The following is a 23,978-nucleotide window of genomic DNA, read 5'->3' as shown; positions in this document are numbered from 1 at the left end:
ACTTAAAATGCATTTATTATGGATCTGAGGTGAAACTGTTACTTTCATTTGACAGATGAGGAAATGGAGGCATAGAATATTAAATATCTCAAGGTCACAGCAGCTGGTAAGTGGTAGAGCCAAAATTTGAACCCAAGCAATCTAGCTGTAGAGCCTTATTATTATTATTATTTTTTTTTTCTGAGACAGAGTCTCACTCTGTGGCCCGGGATGGAGTGCAGTGGTGCAATTTGGCTCACTGCAACTTCCACCTCCCAGGTTCGAGCGCTTCTCCAGCCTCATGAGCCTCCCGAGTAGCTGGGATTACAGGCGTGTGCCACCACACCTGGCTAACTTTTATATTTTTAGTAGAGACCGGCTTTCACCATGTTGGTCAGGCTGGTCTCGAACTCCTGACTTCGTGATTCGCCCTCCTCGGCCTCCCAAGTGCTGGATTACAGGCATGAGCCACCGCACCCAGCCAGACAGTGTACTTTTTTTTTTTTTTTTTTTTGAGACGGAGTCTCGCTCTATCGCCAGGCTGGAGTGCAGTGGCTTGATCTCGGCTCACTGCAACCTCCACCTCCCCGGTTCAAGCGACTCTCTTGCCTCAGCCTTTCAGGTAGCTGGGATTACAGGCGACCGCCACCACACTTGGCTAATTTTTATATTTTTAGTAGAGATAGTGTTACATCATGTTGGCCAGGCTGGTCTCGAACTCCTGACCTCAAGTGTTCCCTTCACCTCAGCCTCCCAAAGTGCTGGGATTACAGGTGTGAGCCACCACACCCAGCCCAGACGGTGTACTTTTTTTTTTTTTTTTGAGACGGAGTCTCGCTCTGTGGCCCAGGCTGGAGTGCAGTGGCGCAATCTCAGCTCACTGCAGCCTCCCAGGTTCAAGTGATTCTGCCTCAGCCTCCCGAGTAGCTGGGACTACAGGTGCCCGCCACCACGCCTGGCTAATTTTTTTTGTATTTTTTTTTTTTTAGTAGAGACAGGGTTTCACCGTGATCTTGAGACGGTGTACTTTTTAAAGTATTTATTTAATTTTTATTTTTAGTAGAGACGGGGTCTCACCGTATTGCCCAGGCTGGTCTTGAACTCCTGGGCTCAAGCAATCCTCTCACCTCAGCCTCCCAAAGTGCTGGGATTACAGGCGTGAGCTACTGTGCTTTGCCAAGCCTGTACTCTTAACTATGCATAATGTCTTGTAATCTGCTTTTAAAAAAAAAAAAAAAAAAAAAGTTGAGATCAGTTTATATGTAGTAATAGTCACTTTTTTAGGGGTACAGTTCAGTGAGTTTTGCTAAAAGGTAAACCACCACCTTTTATCAAGACGTATAGATATTTCCATCACCTCTCAAAATTCCATCATGCTTCTTGGTAGAGTCTCCTTCCCTGTTTCCCAGCCCTTGGCAATCACTGATCTGATTTCTGCCTGTTGTTTTGCCTTGAAGCCTTCTGGCTTCTTTTAGCATAATAACGCTTTTGAGGTTCATCAGTGTTGTTTCCTGTAACAATAGTTTATTGGGTTTTTAAAAATTGCTGAAGTAGTATTCTGTTAAATGGGTGTACAATAATTTTTTTTTTTTTTAGACAGAGTCTGGCTCTGTTACCCAGGCTGGAGTGCAGTGGCATGATCTCGGCTCACTGCAACCTGCGCCCCCAGGGCTTGAGTGATGCTCCTACCTTAGCCTCCTGAGTAGCTGGGATTACAGGTACACACCAGTATACCTGGCTAATTTTTTAAGGTTTTTGTAGAGAAGAAGTCTTACTATATTGCCCTGGTTGGTCTTGAACTCCTTGGGTTCAAGTGATCCTCCTACCTTGGCCTCCCAGACTGTTGGGATTACAGGCGTGAGCCACCGCATCTGGCCTGTATATAATTTTTTATTCCATTCACAAGTTGAAGAACACTTTTTGGCAATCACAAATAAAGCTGCTATGAATATTCATATATAGCTCTTTTTTTTAACCTAGTAGTTTTAATAACATGCTAATTACAATTAATATAAAATAATAATATCTCCCTTTATTACTAAAGTCACATGAACTAAAAAGCATTTGAGTTTATTTTTATTTTAGAGACAATAGAAAAGCGCTTACTTTTCTCTAAGCCAATAGATAAGAGCTCTTTAATATAATTTGGTAGTGAAATACCACACACACGTGACACATATAAACCATATAGGCATAGAGACACACAGAAATCTAAGATCTTTCATTTGCCAGTTTTCAAATAGTTTCTCTCTCCCACTTTAGACTATCAATTTCGATTACCTGCTTCATTCCCCTGAAGAGTTGTTAGCTAGGCAACTCTAAATTCACATTTCCAAAGACACGCTTCTTAGGTGAAACAAGGTAGACAATTGACATCAGGCACAGAACTGAGACTTAAACACTATTACCTGAAGACAATGTACAGTTCTTTATGTGGATGTATGTTTTCACTTCTCTTAGGTAAATACTCAGGAATAGGATTACTGGATTTTATGGTGAGTGTAAATTTAACTTTATAAGAAACTCCCAAACTGTTTGTCTACATGGCATAATCGTTTTCCATCCTCCTCAGTAATGTCTGGGAGTTCCAATCGCTCCTCATCCTTGATGACAAATCATTTATTGCTGGTATTTGTATTCTTACAGTAGCCAAGTAACAGTCTCCACATGCTCTTTCTGGAAGAAATGTTGCTTAAATTAAAGATTTCTCATGTAAATTTTTTCTCTTTCATTTTCCTTTTTCTTTTCCTTCCACTTTATAAATATTTATTGAGCAGTTTACAGTGCATGGGATGGACGAGCATCAGTGATTTTACTCTCAAAGTGCCCCTGTTGGCCCTGTGAGTAGAAGTCATGGCAGATGATTGTGACACTTTGGATTCTTATACTTTACCTAGTTTCCTAGTGGAACAGATTGATCAGCATAGAGGTTTTCATTTTTGTGTCTCTATACTGCATGCCTCGCTTAGCTTTCACGTGTGAGGAACCTCGTAGGGAGAAGAATATGGTGGTACATCTGGTTCCAGCTGTGCTGTCAGCCTTAATATCTTCCCCCTTCTGTTTAGGTGGAAATGCCAGTGAGTGTCATGGTGGCCTTTGTTTTCATAATCAGCTGGGTAGATTTTTCAGTTGTCTGTTAGTGTAGCTGTCCTGATTTCCTTCCTAATGATTTGAATGATGGGACTGTGACATACAAGGAGTAAAATCAAATGGTGAGGTAGGCTGAGGTCAACAAGATAAGTGTTTGAATCCCAAATTTTGGTGGGTTGTCACTATTGTGCCAATATATTATCTCTGACTCTAGCCAGCATCTTAAGAGCCTATATTGTCTTTCTAAAGGAAAGGTCAAATATGTATTGAACTGTATCTTCTTTTAAATATTTTGTCAGGAAAGTGTTTACAAATTGGTGAGAAGTGTCCATTTGTTTTTTCATTCATTGAGTACACTTGCCAGTTAACCATTACGTTTAAGGTTCCCACATCAGTACTGTAATAGGACTTTTTTCAAAGTAAATTCTTCCTGAGTTTTTCCTTTGGCACCTCCCCTTTCTGCTTTTTGGTATCTTATCTTCAAACATTTTAAAGATGAATGTGTCAAGTAAAATAGTGTTGTGTTATAGCTCCTTGTTCCACTTTGGATGCAGGCTTTGCACAAGAAGGGAGGGAGGGCAAGAGAGAGAAGAGGGAACCTAGTCATGTGATACTGCTTGTCTGGCAGAAGCCTTTTGGTTCTGAGCAGAGAAACCAACTGTTTACTATTTTGGGTGAATGAGGTTGGTTGGTTGCTATGAGCATTTTCTCTAAGGGAACCCTCTCCTCTTCCAGCTCTACACATTGAAATCATCTCAGTCCTGCTTTTTGGCATTTGGGTAGAAGAGGGAGGTGTCTCTGTCTAGGCCCAGTGCTGACAGGAAGAAATGTTTTGCCAGTAGAGTTACTGATTCTGACCTTCTGCTGTCACTGCTTTTAATGCCCCGCTCCCTAAGTAAACTTGGGATCTAACTGTTCTTGCAACCCTTTGCACTGCAGAATGAAGTGCCCACTTTAACTTAAAGAGCAAGGCTAATCAGATCTTCGGCAAATAATAAATGGCCTCTTTAAGGAGAGAGGGAAGGAAGAGTGGTTTATTGCAGCATTGGCCTGTGGAGACTCACATCTCCTCCAGCATGCTGGAGGAGAAGACCAAGATTCATCAGTCCACCTGCAGGATTCTGCCACTCTCGTGGATTGTCCTGAAGCCGAGAAAGGACAGCTATTACTCAGCAGTGTGCCTGACCCATTATCACAGTTTGCGGGAAGGTTCGAGTATTTGTGCCTTTGGGATTTGCATGCTTTTGTTTCCTTTCAAACTTAACTGCTGTCTTTTATCCCAGTCCTATTTCTCTGTAGCCATCCAAGCTTTGACTTTGGGTGGTTTATTCTCCCAGGATTTATATTAAAGTTCGTTGAGCACCCAACAAATAGATAACTGAACATATACTGTAGGGTGCATTTCATGACCTGATGGAACAGTGATTAGGATGTTTCACTTTCTTACTCCTTTTTTTCCTACCGTGCAGAGCTCATATAGCCAAGCCTAGATTGTGGAATAAGGGAAGAAAAAACTTTTCTTTAATAAGGTGGAATTATTCTTCATGTGGGTCAGATTCAATGTTTTATCCATAAAATGTACTTTGGCCTTAGGTACTATACAAATGGGAGCTATTGATGATCATTTCAGTTTCTTCTGTCTGTTGAATACTTGAAAGTAGATAGATAACCCTTTAAGGTTTATAACACTAAGACATCATAATTTAAGATAAAATAACACTTGGAAGGCTTTTTACTTGTATTGCATCTTAGTTTTGCTTAGGGTGAACAATTTGGACTGGTCTTATCAATATTAAAAGAGTTTGCCTTTGTGAACAGCCTTCTTTCATAGTCTTGTTTTTTTTTTTTTTTTTTTTTTAAAGACATGGTTTCACTCCTGTCGCCCAGGCTGGAGTACAGTGGCTCAATCTTGGCTCACTGCAACCTCCACCTCCTGGGCCCAAGTGATTCTCCAGCCTCAGCCTCCCGAGTAGCTGGGACTACAGGCATGCACCACTGTACCCAGCTAATTTTTATATTTTTTGTAGAGATGGGGTTTCGCCATTTTGGCCATGCCTTAAGGGGTGGCCTTAAGCGATCCTCCTGCCTCATCCTCCCAAAGTGCTGGGATTACAGGCGTGAGCCACCGTGCTCGGCTTCTTTCATAGTCTTATACTGCAGGAAAAAAAAATCCTTTGGGAGTAGAATGGACACATTTGAGTTATTTAGGAAAGTTCACTTTTAAATTTGAGGAAAATTCTTTCAGAAGAGTTCTAGGTTATGAAAAAAATGACAATAGGAGCTCTATCCAAATCCTGTCAAATATGAATAAAAGAGAATTGTCAATATTTTCTTCTCCTATCTTGGAAACTGTAATTATCTACTATCAGAATTTATATACAATGTATAATAATTATGTAAATGCTACTTTTCTAAAAACTTAGACATTTCTTTTGAGTTTTCCAGATTTCTTTGGGATTTTAATAATTTTAACAGGATGATTTGAGCCTGTGGAGTCAGCAATGAATGGACACATTGAAGATGAGATGGAGTGATTATCAGTGCCCAGTTTGCAGAGAGAATTTTTTTTTCTTTTTTTCTTTCTTTTTTTTTTTTTTTTTTTTTTTGGAGATGGAGCCTCACTCTGTCGCCCCGGCTGGAGTGCAGTGGCGCAATCACTGCTCACTGCAAGCTCCGCCTCCTGGATTAACACCATTCTCCTGCTTCAGCCTCCCGAGTAGCTGGGACTACAGGTACCCATCACCACGCCCAGGTAGTTTTTTGTATTTTTAGCAGAGACAGGGTTTCACGTATTAGCCAGGATGGTCTTGATCTCCTGACCTCATGATCCGCTGGCCTTGGCCTCCCAAAGTGCTAGGATTACAGGCATGAGCCAACGCGCCCAGCTGAGAATGGTTTTAAGAATTGGTTGAGAGGCAGTTGCTTTTTCTTTGAATATCTAGAACTGTTCTGGACTAATGTCAAAGAAACACCATGGCAACATTAAAGGGAAGATTATTTGAGAGGCAGGGGGATAGTATGGCTTAGGACTTGGGCTGCTACCTTTGACTTTGTAATCCAAAAGATTGTAATGTTCCAGATTTTCAATCTGATCATTAAAAATATCTGTGTTACATGCAAAAAAACCTATAAGCAATAGAGATTCAGACTTGTGATAAGTAGGATCGGAATGGTAATTTTAGATAACTACCCTAAGCAATTAACTGTACAGTTTTCTGATTTTTTTTTTTTTTTTTTTTGCGACAGAGTCGTGCTTTGTCTCCCAGACTGGAGTGCAGTGGCGCAATCTCTGCCCATTGCAACCTCTGCCTTCAAGCGATTCTCTTGCCTCAGCCTCCTGAGTAGCAGGGATTACAGGTGCCCACCACCACACCTGGCTAATTTTTGAATTTTTAATAGAGACAGGGTTTCATCATGTTAGCCAGGCTGGTCTCGAACTCCTGACCTCAAGTGATCCACTCGCCTTGGCTTCCCAGAGTGCTGGGATTTTAGGAGTGAGCCACCATGCCTGGCTACTTTGCTGATTTTATAGTGTGCTTAGAACCTTTCATTTAGAATTCTGTATATTGACTCAGTCTTGAAAGGACTCAAATTATGGGCTGGGTGCAGTGGCTCATGCCTGTAATCCCAACACTTGGGGAGGCTGAGTCTGGGAGGGTCACTTTAGCCCAGGATTTTGAGACCAGGCTGGGCTTCAAAGTGAGACCCTGTCTCTACAAAAAAATAAAAATGAAAAAATTAGCTGGGCATGGTGGTGCACACCTGTGGTCCCAGCTACACAGGAGGCTGAGGCTGGAGGATTGCTTGAACCCAGGAGGTAGAAGCTGCAGTGAACCATGTTCACGCCACTGCACTCCAGCCTGGGCAACGGAACGAGACTCCATCTCCATCAAAAAAAAAAAAAAAATTCAAATTATGTCTTCTACAGATAAATACATACACATTATTTTTTAAATTGCTGTCATTTTGTAAACTGCACAAGAGAAACAGATTTTGCCTCAAATGGTAGAAGTATTAAGAATATCTGATGTCCCTGCTTTTGGGCTGAAGCAGGTGTTCGAGGGACAAAGATCATTCTTCCTTGTAATACCCAGAGATACCCAGTGAAAATGATTGTGTCTTGTGTTTTATTATTATAAATTCTTAATATTTTCTTTTTTATAGCTTTATTTTCCTTATTAATAGACTTTGGCATCAATCACATCTGCGTGAATTTGTTTTGAGGACTGAGCCATCATGAAACGTTGGTGTTTTATGGTTTTATACAACCTCTGATACAATACGAATGCTGTTAGTTCTGTGAAAGAGCTACATCAGTCAGTATTGGCATTGATATAACACAATATGTTAGCCACAAACCAAATGTACCCACTGAGATTTGAAATGTGGCTAAAGCAGTGAGGAGCTGAATTATTATTACTTTTTTTGAGACGGAGTTTTGCTCTTGTTGCCCAGGCCGGAGTGCAGTGGCGCCATCTTGGCTCACTGCAACTTCCATCTCCAGGGTTTAAGTGATTCTCCTGCCTCAGCTTCCCGAGTAGCTGGGATTACAGGCGCCCGCCACCATGCCTGGCTAATTTTTCATATTTTTAGTAGAGACAGGGTTTCACCACGTTAGCCAGGCTGGTCTTGAACTCCTGACCTCAGTTGATCCGCCCGCCTTGGCCTCCCAAAGAGCTGGGAGGATTACAGGCATGAGCCACTGCACCCAGCTGAATTTTTAATTTAATTAAAAAAAAAAAAAAAAAAAAAAAGAGAGATGGGGTCTCACCGTATTGCCCAGGCTGGACTCAAACTCTGGGCTCAATTCTGTCTCAGCCTCCCAAGTAGCTGGGACATGTGCTGCTAATTTTATTTGATTTTAATTAAATTTAAATAGCATGTGTGGCTAGTGGCTGCCATATCTGATAGCACAGTTCTAGACCCTTCACAGTCTGACCCTAGTCAGCCTTCCTTCTATTACTGTCTTTCACAAACGTAATGCTCCAGCTAAACTGGAGAGTGTTGGCTGTGACCTTAACCTTGTAGATTTCCTACCTCCAAGTCCTAGCTCATGTTGTTCATCTCTAGTTTATGAAGGCCTTCAGATAGCTTATATGCTGTTGCCCTGTGAAGCTTACCTAATCCCTTTTGTACTCTAGTAATGTATTATCTACAAACTCTTAAAGCACTTGTAATGCTATCTCTGATTGTAGTGATTTGTTTTTCATTTCTCATATTCTCTATTATATTTATAGATTCCTCGAGGGGCTTATGTGGTTTTGATGGTTGTATGTTTATGATAGGTTTAAGTTTTTCTCTCTTCTTTTTTTCTCCACAGTGCCTAGCAAAGCATTTTTATACATGGTAGGTGGTTCATATGCATTAGGTGAGTTAATCTATTGAGATTGCTGATTGTTACTGTGCTTCCTGGCACTAGAGGGCAGTATCATATCCATAAGCAAAATGAGGTATTTATCCCAAAGTGAAAGATACATTTTGAGCACTCTGTCCTAATTCAGTTTTATTCAGTTTCATTAACGATTCTGGCCTCCAGAAGGAACTGACATCTGTTCATTGTCAGTGATATTAATAAATAACGTTTTTCTATAAATATCTTGATTAGATTCAGTGTATGTTGGACAGCAGGTAGTGAGATTCTTTCTGAGAAGAAACTTGGTACATCTGAGAAACACCAGTCAAGGCATTAGGTGTCAGAGATTAATTCCTTGAGGGCAGAAGCCTTTTTGTGGTAGGCAGCTAATATCCCAGTAGTGGTCTGGAAGTCAAGAACCCAAAGTTCTTGGTTTGATCTGGCCAATGGTGAACTTGGCTACGTTGCTCTAAGCTTGGCAAACTAGTTCTTCTCATTGTGTAGTAGTGGGTATAATGACTAATGACTGCAGTTCTGGCTCATAGGGTCAAATGAGATATGTATGAAAGTAGCTTTGTAAAGTATTATATAAATGTATAGTGGTGTTTTCCTTCTCAGTTCCTATTTCGTACTTAGTACCAATGCGTGCACAAAATAAGTGATTACTTATAAATATTTATGACATTAATTTGAAAATTTTAGGTAAGGGATATACTGTGGTAAAGGCAGTACTCACCAAGGCTGCATACACTGAGAGGTGATTATAGTCACAATAGTGGTTAACATATATCCTGTCCTTAGATGTTATTTAGCCTCAAAGTGAGCTGTGTGATACACACACACACACAAGCACACACAAGTATATATGAAGTTTACACTCTTTTGTTAGTCTCTTGTGTAGTGAATTTATTTTTGTACACCTGCTACCCTTCTTTTTTGTTTGTTTTTGTTTTTTGAGACGGTCTCGCTTTGTCACCTAGGCTGGATTGCAGTGATGCAACCTTGGCTCACTGCAGCCTTGACCCCCTAGGCTCAAGTGATCCTCCCGCCTTAGTCCCCCAAGTAGCTGGGACCACAGGCAAGTGCCACCATGCCCAGCTAATTTTGTTTTAGAGATGGAGTTTTGCCGTGTTGCCCAGGCTGTCTGAGATCAAGTGATCCACCAGCCTCAGCCTCCCAAAGTGCTAGGATTATAGGCGTGAGCCACACTGCACCCCGGCTCCTTCTACCCTTCTTAATACGAACTTAAAGTGTTCGTAATGAGCCAACCGTTGTAAGGTTTTTGGACTTCTTATAGAAAGCCAGATTCAAATACAGTTATTTAGACAAAAATGGCTTAGTATGGAAATATGCATGAGCATATTTTCCTGCCAGATTTGTGGTTAGAAAAGAAGCAAGTTTTCCTCCTAGAGTGGAAGGAAGAAAAAAACAATAAAGAAAAGAAGCAAGCTATTCAAGAAGAAGGTAGTATAGTGGTAGCTTTTTGTTGAGACCAGTCACCAGCCTGGAACTTTCTTTAGTAAATAATTAGATTCATTGAATAAAATGTTCAACCGAGCTTGATGTAATCTCATAGTTACAAAACACTCTTGCCAAAAAAAGTTGCAGTCTTACTATCCGTAATCGAATCATTTCCTGTTGAGGCTTGCAGGTGGGGAACCATCTGAAACTGCAGTCCTATAAGATTAGTTATAAAGAAAACGCCTTGGTGGGAGAAGCCTTGATGATAATGTTGAATAGACAGCCTAACAAGTGTGGGGATGAAGAAGGTACACCAGGATCCTGAGACTAACCAGATTTAAAGGCGTAAGTCAGGATCTGCAAGCCCACTCCTTTGGGGTGATCTGAATAAAGCTACTCTAGGGCATTCAGGTATGTGCTGAACACACTCGGGCAGTGGGCAAGGCAGATGGCTCATTCCTGCACCGACCTTCGAAGGCCTGCCAGGTTGAAAAGCTACCACTGGGGAGGCATAGCTGTGCTCTAGCAAGAACAAGAACGTGCATTTCATGTAGCATTTGGTCCTTCCCAGTTGAGGGGGATGCCTTGGGACTAGGTTAATCTCTGAGTCCACTTGGGGCTTGGGATGTATTCTCACAGCCCTTGCTCCTCCTCCATCTTAGAGTTTATTTTTACCATCATTGCAACCTCCTCTAAGTGATTCTTCCAGACCCATAGTTAGCCTTTGAGATTCCGCAGTTCTCCCTACTCTTCCCCACCTTATCTTCATTGAGACCCACATTTTTAGGTTTGACTAAACCTTCCATCTAGGAATAGGTAGGAGGCTAAGCAATTTAGGCTGCATTCATGTGTCCTGTCATTTGCTTCACTGCATCTTCTTGGCTGTGGTAAAGGAAATTTAGGTGTGATACACTTCTTAGGCTTCACTGCCCTGCCCCCCTTTCCTTTTGCCCTTTTGATTTTTTTTTAATCTGATACTCAGGCTCTCCTCCCCCCTTCACACACCATTGGCGTCTCCTAAGCTATTTCTGTCAGTTTAATGATCCCCAGCTGTTGCCACAGTTCGGGCTGTTTTCATGCCCAGGAGAAGCATCGAAGAGGCAGAGGAAAAGGGGTCTTGTTTATTGTCTGTCCCACAGTGTGTCAAACAAATCAAATTCATTTTTCTGAAACCACTAGTGAGATTCCTTAGGGATGGATGTTAATACTGGGATGGTTTGAAAATCAGGAGGAGGAAAAGTACATGGTAGTATCAGGGACATTTTTAAAATAAGCATTCTGCTGATAGGTGTGGCACTCTGCGTCACTCAGAATTATGCTAGAAAATTGAGGTATGTGGTATGGAGGAATTATTTGATCACTTTGCATTCTTTTAGACTTTTTTTTTTTTTTTTGGAGACGGAGTCTCACTATGTTGCCAGGCTGGAGTGCAGTGGCGCAATCTCGGCTCACTGCAACCTCCTACTCCCAGATGCAAGCGATTCTCCTGCCTCAGCCTCCTGAGTAGCTGGGATTTACAGGCACGTGCCACCATGCCCAGCTAATTTTTGTATTTTTAGTAGAGACAGGGTTTCACCATGTTGGCCAGGATGGTCTCAATCTCCTGACCTCGTGATCTGCCGGCCTCGGCCTCCTAAAGTGCTGGGATTACAGGTGTGAGCCATCGCGCCTGCCTCTACTTTTAGATTTTGAGCTGGAATTTCCCTTCTACTCATGTATGTTGAAGGAGTATCTAAATTAAAAGAATTCTGTAATAGGAAATATATGGAAATTGTTTCTGAAGTATCCAGAAAAGGCATTTATTTAAGTTCTGCTTTAACTTAATGCAGGTCTGTTTCGTAAAATTTTGTGCAAAACCTGCAGTAATGAAATGTTCCATTTGCAAATTCAACCACACAGACTTCAGGAAATACAAAGTTGCGGTACTTATAACATGAACTCTCCTACAGTTACACATACCTTTGCTTTTGAAAAGTCTTTACTAAACCTGGGAGATGTGGAGTGGGAAAATCCTACAGTAGTTAAATGGGCTCCTAATGTATTATAATGATCTGCCTTCTCCTTTATGTGTTTGATCTTGAGAATTTTAACCCATTCCAACAAGTTTAGCTGATTTGTAGCTTTTACGCTCAGGCACTACATGAAGTTTAATTTTATGAATTTCATTCTTCCACAGAGAAGACAAATTTTGCTGCAGCCTTTATCAAATTTTATTTTTAAATTTTTATCTTTTTGAGTCAAATAGCTAAAATTTTATATCATTTAGGACTTAAGAGTGAGAAGTTACTGTTTTTTTTTCTTTATCCATAGAAAACCTGATACATAAACATTTGAATAAGCTTCAGATTGTTTGTCTATCTATCTATAACCCAACCCATATGGTCCAATTTCTTATCACCTTTCTATTCCCTACTGCTTCCCATAGAAAAGGGCCAGGTGCAGTGCCTCATGCTGAATCCCAGCAAAGCCTGTAATCCCAACATTTTGGGAGGTTGAGGCGAGCGAATCACCTGAGTCCAGGAGTTTGAGACTAGCCTGAGCAACATGGTGAAACATCATCTCTACAAAAACAAACCCCAAAAAAGCAAAAATTGGTCAAGCATGCTACTGTGCGCCTGTAGTCCCGATTACTCAGGAGGCTGAGGTGGGAGGACTGATTGAGGCCGGGAGGTCAAGGCTGCAGTGAGCCATGATCGTGTGATCATGTACTCCATCCTGGTGACAGGATGAGACCTATCTTTTTATTTTTATTTTTATTTTTTTATTTTTTTATCGAGACAGAGCCTCACTCTGTCACCCAGGCTGGAGTGCAGTGGCGCTATCTCGGCTCACTGCAAGCTCCGCCTCCCAGGTTTACGCCATTCTCCTGCCTCAGCCTCCCGAGTAGCTGGGACTACAGGCGCCCGCCACCACGCCTGGCTGATTTTTTGTATTTTTAGTAGAGATGGGGTTTCACCATGTTAGCCAGGATGGTCTTGATCTCCTGACCTCGTGATCCGCTTGCCTCGGCCTCCCAAAGTGCTGGGATTACATGCGTGAGCCATTGCGCCTGGCCGAGACCCTATCTTAAAAAAAAAAAAAATTACTTTAAGTCTGTCATAGTAGCTCACGCCTGTGATTCCAGCACTTTGGGAGACTGAAGCAGGAGGATTGCTTGAGACCAGGAGTTTGAAACCAACCTGGGCAATATAGTGAGACCCCATCTGTACAAAAAAATTTGCCAGACATGGTGGAGAGCACCTGCATTCCTAGCTATTTGGGAGGCTGAGGTGGAAGAATCACTTGAGCCCAGAAGTTTGAGATTACAATGAGCTGTGATCCTGCACCACTGCATTCCAGCCTCGGCAAGAGAGTGAGATCCTGTCTCTGTGTTTTGTTTTTTTGAGACGGGCTCACTCTTGTTCAGGCTGGAGTTCAGTGGCACAGTGGTGGCTTACTGCAGTCTGGGTCAACAGGCATACACTATAGGCACACACAACCAGATGTTGTCTCCCTGTGTTGCCCAGGTTGGTCTCCAACTCCAGCTCTCAAGTAATCCTCCCACTTTGACCCCCACAAAGTGCTGGGATTATAGGCACAACCCACTGTCCCTGGCCTAATTTAATTTTAAGGAAAACAATTTTTTGTCACTTTTGGTTTGCTCTAGAATAACTACCCTATTCCAAGTTTTGAATCTGTACAACAAAGTTGGGTGTAGAATGTCAGCATCAGTGATACCAGCAGGGATTAGCAAATGAGATTCAAGGCTGCCCATATTTTCTCAGTGAATGAGCAGAACTAATGCAATAAGGAAAATGCTGTTCTTGGTGCCTTTAACTTTGGAAGGGAGTGTTCAGATGGCCCTACCTAAAAGTGCTAACGGAAGCACATTCCCAGTTTATCTCCACCCTGTTCAGGCATCTGGTGCAAGTGCATGCTATGCCCAGATCTTACATGATGGAGTTGGTTGCACATTGCTTTATAGGTCCTCAGGAAAGAGACTGATGACATTGAAGTAATTGGCACTTTGAGATCTGTTTGCCATAATTAGAGTAGGAGGTCACATCAAAGGGGGAGATGAGCAACTACCCAAAATGAAGTGGTGAGCTTCAGATTTTTGAGCATGTGGGGAATAATATTTATTTATAGTTATTAATATTTTTGTTATGACTGTGGCATAAATGTGATATAGTAAAAAAAGCACAAGCTTTGATATCAGGCCAACCTGTGTTTGAACTCTGGCTCTACCTGTTACCACCTGTGCAGCTTCTTCATCTATGAGATAGACAGTACATATCTCAAACAGCCGTTGAGATGAAGAGAGTCACCATAGTAGTACTTCTACCCAGTGACCACACAATGTAAGAGCTAAACACATTAGAGTCCTCATTTCTTTTTTTTTTTTTTGAGATGGAGTCTCGCTCTGTCACCCAGGCTGGAGTGCAGTGGTGCGATCTCGGCTCACTGCACACTCTGCCTCCCGGGTTCCAGCGATTCTCCTGCCTCAGCCTCTCGAGTAGCTGGGACTACAGGCGCCCACCACCACGCCCAGCTAACTTTTTGTATTTTTAGTAGAGACGGGGTTTCACCGAGTTAGCCAGGATGGTCTCGATCTCCTGACCTTGTGATCTGCCTGTCTTGGCCTCCCAAAGTGCTGGGATTACAGGCGTGAGCCACCGCACCCGGTCAGAGTCCTCATTTCTTATATTTTAGTTTTCTTTTTCAAGGCAAGCCTTTTCTCAGTGCCTTTGCACTTGCAATTTCTTATGTCTGGAACACTCTCCAGATCATTTTTATGGTTTGTCATATTATTTAGGTTTCTGTGTAAGAGTCATCTTTCTCTTCAAAAGGGCCTTCTCTGTGTACCCTATCTAAAATTACCACCACCCTGTCACTCTCTGTTCTCTTGTTCCACTATATTTTTCTTCACATAATGTACTCCCTGAAATTATAATATGTACACCTTATTTATTATGTTTTCCCTACTAGAGCATATGTTCTGTGAGGGCAGGGACCTCATCTATCCATGTTGTTGTTTTATCACCTATAAATATTGACCTTATCTGTTCATGTTGTTTTATCACCTATAAGTATCACTTATACATATTAGTTCAATAAATGAATGAACGAACCAACTGACAATCTTCCTAGTGCCCGAAAAGAACCTGTGGCCGAATGCAGGAAGGAAGTTGTACCAGGAAGCAAATGCTCTCTGCTTTTGTGGAGTGGATGTTCCCACACTGAGAGCCAGATAGGCAGTAGTCCTGTGACGTCCTCTTACATCCTTTTAGACTTCTTCCTGTCTGTCTGGGAAGAGCCCCTTTGACCTTTATTTAGTACTTGTTATTTTTTGAGACAGGGTCTCACCCTGTTGCCCAGGCTAGACTGCAGTGGCATAATCATGGCTCAGTGCAGCCTCAACCTCTCAGCTTCCAGAGCAGCTAGGACTACAGGCAAGGGCTACTACGCCTGGCTAATTTTTTTTAAAATTATTTTTTGTAGAAATGGGGGTCTCCCTATGTTGCTCAGAAAAGTCTTGAACTCTGGCTGGGCATGTTGGCTCATGCCTGTAGTCCCAGCACTTTGAGAGGCCGAGGCAGGCGGATCACGAGGTCAAGAGATCGAGACCATGCTGGCCAACATGGTGAAACCCCACCTGTACTAAAAATACAAAAATTAGCTGGGCATGATGGCGCATGCCTGTAGTCCCAGATACTTGGGAGGCTGAGGAAGAAGAATCGCTTGAACCCAGGAGGCGGAGGTTGCAGTGAGCGGAGATCACGCCACTGCACTCCAGCCTGGTGACAGAGCAAGACTCTGTCTCAAAAAAAAAAAAAAAAAAAAAAGAAAAGAAAAAGTCTTGAACTCCTGGGCGTGATCCTCCCACCTTGGCCTCCCAAAGTGCAGGGATTACAGGTGCGAACCATCATGCCCAGCCTGAATAACCTTTAGATGTGACCACCGTTATCCTGTTAAAATCTCGATTCCCTTTGGAATTAGAACATAAGCATTGTTTTCAGTCTCCAGAGTTCTACTATGTCATATACTCTACATGTTCCATACTATTCACTGAAATCACCTGGATTTTCCCCTAGTTAGTAAGTATGTAGATCACTTTTTTCCATCCATATCAGCATATCATGCTGATAACACTGTCAATATAGTGTCATTTTAAAACAGAGGAGTGAAGTACAGTGTTTCATCATGACTGTAATCCCAGGAATTTGGGAGGCCAAGGCAGGAGGATAACTGGAGGCCAGGAATTCAAGGCCAGCCTGGGCAACAATACAGGACCCCATCTTGACAAAACATAAAAAAAAAACATACAGAGAACTGGTGTGTTTTGTGAGAAAAGAGAGGTGGTTGAAGATTCAGGCTGTACATTCAGACAGAGCTGGGTTCCAATTTCTGCTCTACCTTTTACTTTATGACCTTGAGCAAGTTGCTTAATCGGTCTATACTTCAATTTCCTCATCTACAAAATGGTATAACAGTTGTATCGTCTGCATAGCTTTGTTGTGAGAATTAAATAAGATGATGCATGCATGTTTACACCATTTTGTAAGTGTTATTACACAATATAGAGACCTTTCACTTGCATATTTTAATACCTTAAGTTAGATTTTCATAAGCTTATTCTTTGAAAGTTACCTGGTTAGATGTATGAGTTGCCCAGGTTTACCAGCCCAGGAACCTACTTCATTAATCTAGAGCCTTCATCCTTGACAGTATTCAGATTAAATAGAAAATATCTATTATATTTTGCTATTATAAGAGTATTCCTTGTCAGAAATGTTTGAGACTACAGGTGTTTTGCATTTTGGATTTCTTTCAGATTTTGGAATATTTGCGTTATATATTTGCTGGTTGAACGTCCAAATCTGAAATCTGACATGCTCCATTGAGCATTTCCTTTGAGCATCATGTTGATTTACAGGAATCATTTATAGGAATTGATAATTTCTTTCTCTCCAAGAGATGGCAGCATTTCAGTTTGAAAAACCTGACATTTGTTGTGTTTCATAATTGATTCATCAATTTTTCTAAAGGTAGAGGCAAATCCATGTTTTATTTTATTTTATTTTTTTTAGGAGCAGAGGTTTAATAGGCAGAAGAAAGAGAAAGGAAAACAGCTCTCTCTTGTGAGAAAGAGGGGACTTTCGAGAGGAAAGGCCGGCCAGCAGCAGCGGATGCCCCAGATTTTATAGTCGGGTGTGAGGAGGTGGTGTCTGATTTACGTAGGGGTCACAGATTGGTTTGATCAGGTGTGATGTTTACATAGTGAGAGGGGAAGGCTGGTTGCCCCACCCTAATCTTATTATGCAAATGCATTCGCTCCTTAGCTGGCGCCATTTTGTCTGCTCCTTACTGTATATGTGGCTGGCAGAGAAGGGAAGGTGGAGCCTTCATTTTGAACATGATTAGTTCCAGGTAGTTCTTTCCTGCTGGCATTCACCTGTGCAAGCTCTCAGCTTGCTTATCTATTTCAGCAGCTCAACTTTACAGGCTGCTCTTTGTTAGAAAATGATTTGGGGCTGCTTTTCATTAAAAAGAAAAACCTTACTGAGGACTTCCATACCCTCACTATCTGCCTAAGTAATTTCTTAACTCCTGTATCATTCACTCCTCTGGAATGGTAATGCTAACTGCTGTTAGAGGGTGTTGGACAACTCTTTCTGGCTCCTTCCTGCCTGAAAAGGGGCATTGTGTGTGGAACAGCAGCTAGGGCTCCTCCTGTGGTCAATCTAAGGGTCTTCAGATGAAAGGTGTGTCCATGTGTGGTTTGGTGTACAGCACCATTTGGAGTTTGATTGCTGTCGGAGCCATTCCAATGGGTTGTAACACTGGTTTGCCTCCACCAGATGTTGCATGTTGTAACAATGAACGTTGTACCTTGGTATCCCAGACGAGGTCCCCAGTATGAAGCGGCTGTGTTGTCTGGAGTAAATACTTGAGATTTGTCCTCTCATGCCAAGAAAATTTAGGACATGGACACATACGAGGAGTTTAGGAGTGGAGGTTTCATAGGCAAAAGAAAGGGAAGGAAAGAGAAAGGAAAACAGTTTGCTCTCTAGTGAGAGAGAGGGGACTTCCAAGAGGAAAAGGCCCTCCGTGGGTTTTGAAAATAAACTTTATTTGGAATGGTTTTAGACTTACAAGAAAGTTACACAGATAGTACGGAGAGTTCCTGTGTATCCTTGATCCAGTTGCCCCTAACGTTAGCATCTTACGTAACTATGGTACATTTGTCAAAACTGAGAGATGAACATTAGTACATTACTGTTAAGTAAACTACAAACTTCATTTGGATTTCATTCGTTTTCCCACTAATGTCGTTTTTCAGTTCCCAGATCCAATCTAGGATAACACATTGCATTTAATCGTAAGATTTGTAGATGGTTGGTCAATAGAATCTCAAGGAGAATTTACTTTCCTTTCTTCACCTCCACTTCCTCCTTTTTATCTTAACTTTGGATCTGAATCTCAAGAATTTCAGCAGCTCCTTTCTCTGGCAAAAGATAAATGGACCTTTCTGGATCCTTTAACAACTATTTTGGTATTGATAGCTTAGAATTTCAGGAGCATGCTTTTTTGAACACTCAACTGTATATTTGATTTTAATAATGAATGGGTACTGATTCTTCTGCCTCTCTCTGAAGCTTGGTCTTTATAATTACCAGAGCCTGCTTCACTGACTACATGTTCCTAAACTGCCTTCCAAAGAAAAATAGTTCCCTTTCCTTTTGTTTCCCCTTTCCTTTTCAATTCCTTTCCCTCCTCTCCTTCCCCTTTCCTTTACCCTTCCTTTCATCTCTCCACATCCCCCACCCCCAACCCCCACCAAGAACAACTTGGGATGTGATTTAAATAAGGGTGGTTTGATATAAGATCATTTTACCTTGCAGAATAAATTATCTCGTTGGAGGTATGGTACCAGATTACTTAAGAGTTCTTACTTTGCCCTAGAGAAAATCTGATGTAAAAGCCTCTAATGAAACATATGTAATCTGTATTATAATTTTACAAATCACTTTTCATGTACATTGTGGTCTTTTGAGTTTCAAAGGGTGTATGGATTAGTTTTCAAAATTGAATTATAGTGAGAAAATTGAGGGAAAAAGATAGTTACTTGATTAGGTAGCAACAGAGCTAGGATTGGGACCTCTGTGTTCTGATTCTTTCTCTGATGTCCTTTGGTCTCCCCTTAGAGGTCATTTCTTTCTTTTTTTTTTAATTTTTTTTATTTTGAGACCGAGTCTCACTCTGTCACCCAGGCTGGAGGGCAGTGGCGTGATCTCGGCTCACTGCAACCTCTGCCTCCTGGGTTCAAGCTATTCTCCTGCCTCACCTTTCCGAGTAGCTGGGATTACAAGTGCCCACCACCATGCCTGGCTATTTTTTTTTTTTGTATTTTTAGTAGAGACAGGGTTTCACCATGTTGGCCAGGCTGGCCTAGGCCTCCTGACCTCATGTGATCTGCCTGCCTTGGCCTCCCAAAGTGCTGGGATTACAGGCATGAGCCACCACGCCTAGCCAGAGGTCATTTCTGTAGGTGTATTGCATTTATTTGGAACTCATATATAAAACCAACCCCACATTCAGTGCTGTTAACCCTTTACCCAGAAATCAGTTGAGTTGACAGTAAACCCTTTCTGGTTAAGGATAGGGCTAATTATAAAATACATTGGGCCTTTACAATGCTTTTGTTTGTATTAAAAACAAGCCAGAGATGTTTTTGGTGCAGTGTACACTGTGCTTACCCATTCAGGCTGGTTTCACAAGTTGAAGGAAGAAAATTATCATGAAAAGGACAAGAGAAACTTAGTGTTTAGGCTGCGCAGTGGCTCACATCTGTACTCCAGCACTTTGGGAGGCCAGGGTGGGTGGATCATTTGAGCCCAGGAGTTCAAGACTAGCCTGGGCAACAGGTGAAACCCTGTCTGTACAAAAAATTAGCCATTTGTGGTGGTGCGTGCCTGTGGTCCCAGCTACTCAAGAAGCTGAGGCAAGAGGATCAATTGCTTGAGCCCAGGAAGTTGAGGCTGCAGTGAGCCAAGATTGCACCACTGCTCTCCAGCCTGGGTGACAGAGCAAGATCCTATCTCAAAAAACAAAAAAGAAAAGAAACATAGTGTTTAGAAAGCTTAAGAACATTATATGTAAGAAGCAGGAGAGGAAACAATTCCATTGGATGCTGTAGGACAGGGTAGGGCTCAAGAACCAGAAAGCAAGAGAGGTAATCAAACCAAGTTAGGAAACACAGAGACATCTGTCTTCTCTTTCGTATCTTTTTAGGCTGTATCAGGACAGACTCGTGGGTGCATATTAGTAGGGGCCCAGAGGAGTATTACTTTTGGGGAATGTTATCAGGAAATAGCTTGAAACTTTAATACCAACTGATCATGAAGATGAAATACTTTCAAGACCCCCCCCCCTTTTTTTTTTTTTTTTTGAGACGGAGTCTCGCTCTGTTGCCCACGTTGGAGTGCAGTGGCACGATCTCAGTTCACTGCAAGCTCCACCTCCCGGGTTCATGCCATTCTCCTGCCTCAGCCTCCCAAGTAGCTGGGACTACAGGCACCCGCCACCACGCCTGGCTAATTTTTTGTATTTTTAGTAGAGATGGGGTTTCACCATGTTAGCCAGGATGGTCTCAATCTCCTGACCTCGTGATCCACCCACCTTGGCCTCCCAAAGTGCTGGGATTACAGGTGTGAGCCACCGTGCCCGGCCAAGACGCCATTTTTATGTACCCTAGTGCTATCCTGTATAGAAAGGATCTTGTTTCTCTTTTTCTCTGACTTCCAGTGTTGGGCAGTACCATCTTCCTGCTTTTATGATAACTGAAAAATACGTAACTATTTTAATTGTTGTTTTAAAGAAACAAGCAATTCTTTTTATTTTTAATGTACACATGTGTCTCACACAAAAGGCCAGATAAGACTTGAATTTGCCAGTAGTAGGGCATGCCCACTCTTGGCATGTGTGCTAGCTAATGTTACACTTCTCTAGATGTTAGTGTCTTTCTTAAAACATTGTAATTATTCATTTTTTTTTTTTTCCAGATGGAGTCTGGCACTGTTGCCCAGGCTGGAGTGCAGGGGCACAATTTCAGCTCACTGCAACCTCCGCCTCCCAGATTCAAGCCATTCTCCTGCCACAGCCTGCCCGGTAGCTGGGATTACAAGCATGCACCACCATGCCTGGCTAATTTTTCTATTTTAGTTGAGATGGGGTTTCACCATGTTGGCCAGGCTGGTCTCGAACTCCTGACCTCAGGTGATCCACCCGCCTCAGCCTCCCAACATGCTGAGATTACAGGCGTGAACCACCACCTTAGATGGCTTTTGTATCTTAAAGACAGGGCCAGTTATTAGAGATACAAATCTGTGTAAGACATGGTTCTCATTCTCACAGAACTCCTAGCTCTAATGGATTCAAAGTGAATAATTATAATGTTGGCTGGGCGCAGTGGCTCACACCTGTAATCCCAGCACATTGGGAGGCCGAGGCAGGTGGATCGCCTGAAATCAGGAGTTCTAGACCAGCCTGGCCAACATGGTGAAACTTCGTCTCTACTAAAAATACAAAAATTAGCCAGGCGTGGTGGCACACACCTGTAGTCCCAGCTACTCGGATGACTGAGGCAGGAGAATAGCTTGAACCTGGGAGGCGGAGGCTGCATTGAGCCGAAATCGTGCCACTGCACTCCAGCCTGGGTGACAGAGCAAGATTCCGTCTCAGAAAAGAAAAAAAAAAAAACCATTTGAATACATGAATTGAATTATGGGAACAATCAAATCAGTTAGGATATAGTATCTGTTTTCTTTGAAAATACTCTTCACACAAATTAGAACTTACTTTATGTATGTTTCCCTCATGAAACTGTAAACTCACTGAAGGCGGGGCCTTCAGTCACTACGGTATCCCCAGCAACAGAGTATCTGGCATACAGTAGGCCCTCATATTTCTTGAATGAATATGTAAGGAAAGAGAGGTTGGGACAAGGAGCTAAGGAAGAACTGAATAAGACATGGATGTGAGGTAAGTATATGTGCTGATCAACTAGTACATGAACTCTAGAGCATCCAAGCAAGTGAGAGTAAAGTGAGTAAATGACACTGTGTGCCTTAACTTACTTGTTTTTATGACTTCCCCTGAAATCTCTACTTTTCAAAGAGTTTTAGTATCTTAAACAATTGACTGTATATTAATATAAAGAGGAATGTGAAAAGTTTATTATCACATAACATTAAAGAAGGAAATACTGGAGAGTTCAGCGATCTCTCATATCCTTTTTTCTTTTTCTGTAAAATATTGATCACAACTTGAATTTATTTGTTTGTTGTCATTGATTTGATCTCTGTTGTCCCACTGGACTGAAAGCTTTATGTGAGCAGAGATCATAGGTGTATCTAGTACCTAGCACAGGACCTAACACAATAGTATTATGTTGGTGCAAAAATAATTGCAGCTTTTGCCATTAAAAGCAATGACAAAAACCTCAATTACTTTTGTGCCAACCTATAGTTGTTTAGTAAATATTTGTTAGGTGAGTGAATAGAGAAGATCTCTCTCCACACCCTGATTCCCAATCCTTATATTGGTGGTGATGCTGGAAAGTAACCCAGGCAGCAGAACTTGAGTAGCACCTGCTTCTGGGGACACCCTTCACCTACTTTTAATCATGCATTCCTAGAATGAAACTGGTGAGTGTTCTGAACAGCCTTTGGTTCTAATTGATAGGCCATGTGGTTTTACAATTTGGATGCCACTAAATGATTTTGCAGGCATATGGGATAAATAGAATGTAAAATACCCCAATAAAATAGGTATAATTCACTGTTGCAAAGATGGGTATTCTAATTATCTGCATGCTGAGCTTCACTTAAGGCTAGCACCCAACCTCTTCCTTCTCTGACCTTCCTGGTAAAACACATTCCCTAGTTTGAAGCTAGAAGTATTGGTGTCTGTTGCTGAATTAAGTTGCATTTGCTTATTTTTTCTAGGACTGGTGCCTGAAAATTAGAGAAAAAATATACCAATTATTAGCAGATCAAGCTTTAGGAATTTATAGGAGGCTATGAACTTAGAGTAAGGAAACACTATCCGAAACTACTTTTAACAGTTAATATTGGCTGGGTACAGTGGCTCACACCTGTAATCCCAGCACTTTGGGAGGCCGAAGTGGGAGGATTGCTTGAGCCCAGGAGTTCGATACCAGTCTGGGCAACAGTGAGACCTCGTCTCTACAAAAAAATTTAAAAATTAGCTGGGTGTGGTGGTACAAGTCTATAATCCCAGCTACTCAGGCGGCTGAGGTGGGAGGATTGTTTGAGCCTGGTGGGTCAAGGCTGCGGTGAGCCATGATCATACCACTGCACTTCAGCCTGGACAACAGAGTGAGAACCTGTCTCAAAAAAGATAAAAACCAGTTAATATTTATTAGTAAATGTACTATACTGTATATAAAAGAGAACTTAGAAGATACTGCATCATATCGTATGCATTAAATTTAGATAGAAAATTCACAGAAGTGCATCTAGAGATAATAGATTTTATCTCTTTATTGGGCTGTTCTTTAGTCATTTTCTTCCCCTTGACAAACCTTTAGTGGTAGTCTACAAATACATTTTATGGAAGAAGTGTGTTGGAAAATGAAATTTCTCTCCTGTTGGAAACTTTTGAACAAATTAACAATTTTTAGCCAGAGCTTGGGGGTCCATTTTCACTGCTCTTTGTCCTCTGCTCCAGGAGCTATGTGTGAATTTGTTGTGGTCTCTGTTGCCCTGTGTCCTGCAGGTCCTGGGAGGTCCATAGCTAAGATGCCAGGACAACATGGAAGCTGGGAAATGTGTTGATAATTTGTGACAGTGGATATCCCTGGTCTGTATGTTCTCTAGATGTCTGAGTTTAATGCTAAACTTCATGAGATGGGAGTTGACACCTCCTAGAAGTGTTCACATGATTGTTTATTAAATTATTCATTTGTTAAAAAGGAATTTGAGAAAAAATTATTTGTTATTCATTCTTAAGTTTTTCAGTGTGAAAAAATATTAAAAATGATTATGGAAATAATAACATGTTTATTGTCAAAAAATTTTAACTTAAAAAC

General features: G+C 41.7%; 1 protein-coding gene across 6 annotated transcripts in view; it reads left to right on the top strand.

The window, feature by feature from the left end:
- The window catches only part of MRTFA (myocardin related transcription factor A), a 216,579-nt gene that overhangs the window by 129,559 nt on the left and 63,042 nt on the right, over positions 1 to 23,978 (top strand). Inside the window, exon 1 of one of the 6 annotated variants that reach the window (XM_054543507.2) lies at positions 15,703 to 15,960. The exons of the other annotated variants lie outside the window; for them this stretch is intronic. Coding sequence (XP_054399482.1) covers position 15,960 — 1 coding nt within the window. The 5' untranslated portion in view covers positions 15,703 to 15,959. Of the gene's footprint in view, positions 1 to 15,702; positions 15,961 to 23,978 lie in introns of those variants that run through there. 6 annotated transcript variants of the gene reach the window in all.

The sequence above is a fragment of the Pongo abelii genome, chromosome 23, assembly GCF_028885655.2.
Source record: "Pongo abelii isolate AG06213 chromosome 23, NHGRI_mPonAbe1-v2.0_pri, whole genome shotgun sequence".
NCBI lineage: Eukaryota > Metazoa > Chordata > Mammalia > Primates > Hominidae > Pongo > Pongo abelii.
The sequence above is the reverse complement of the archived record's forward strand: the minus strand, read 5'-3'. Positions and strand labels throughout refer to the sequence as shown.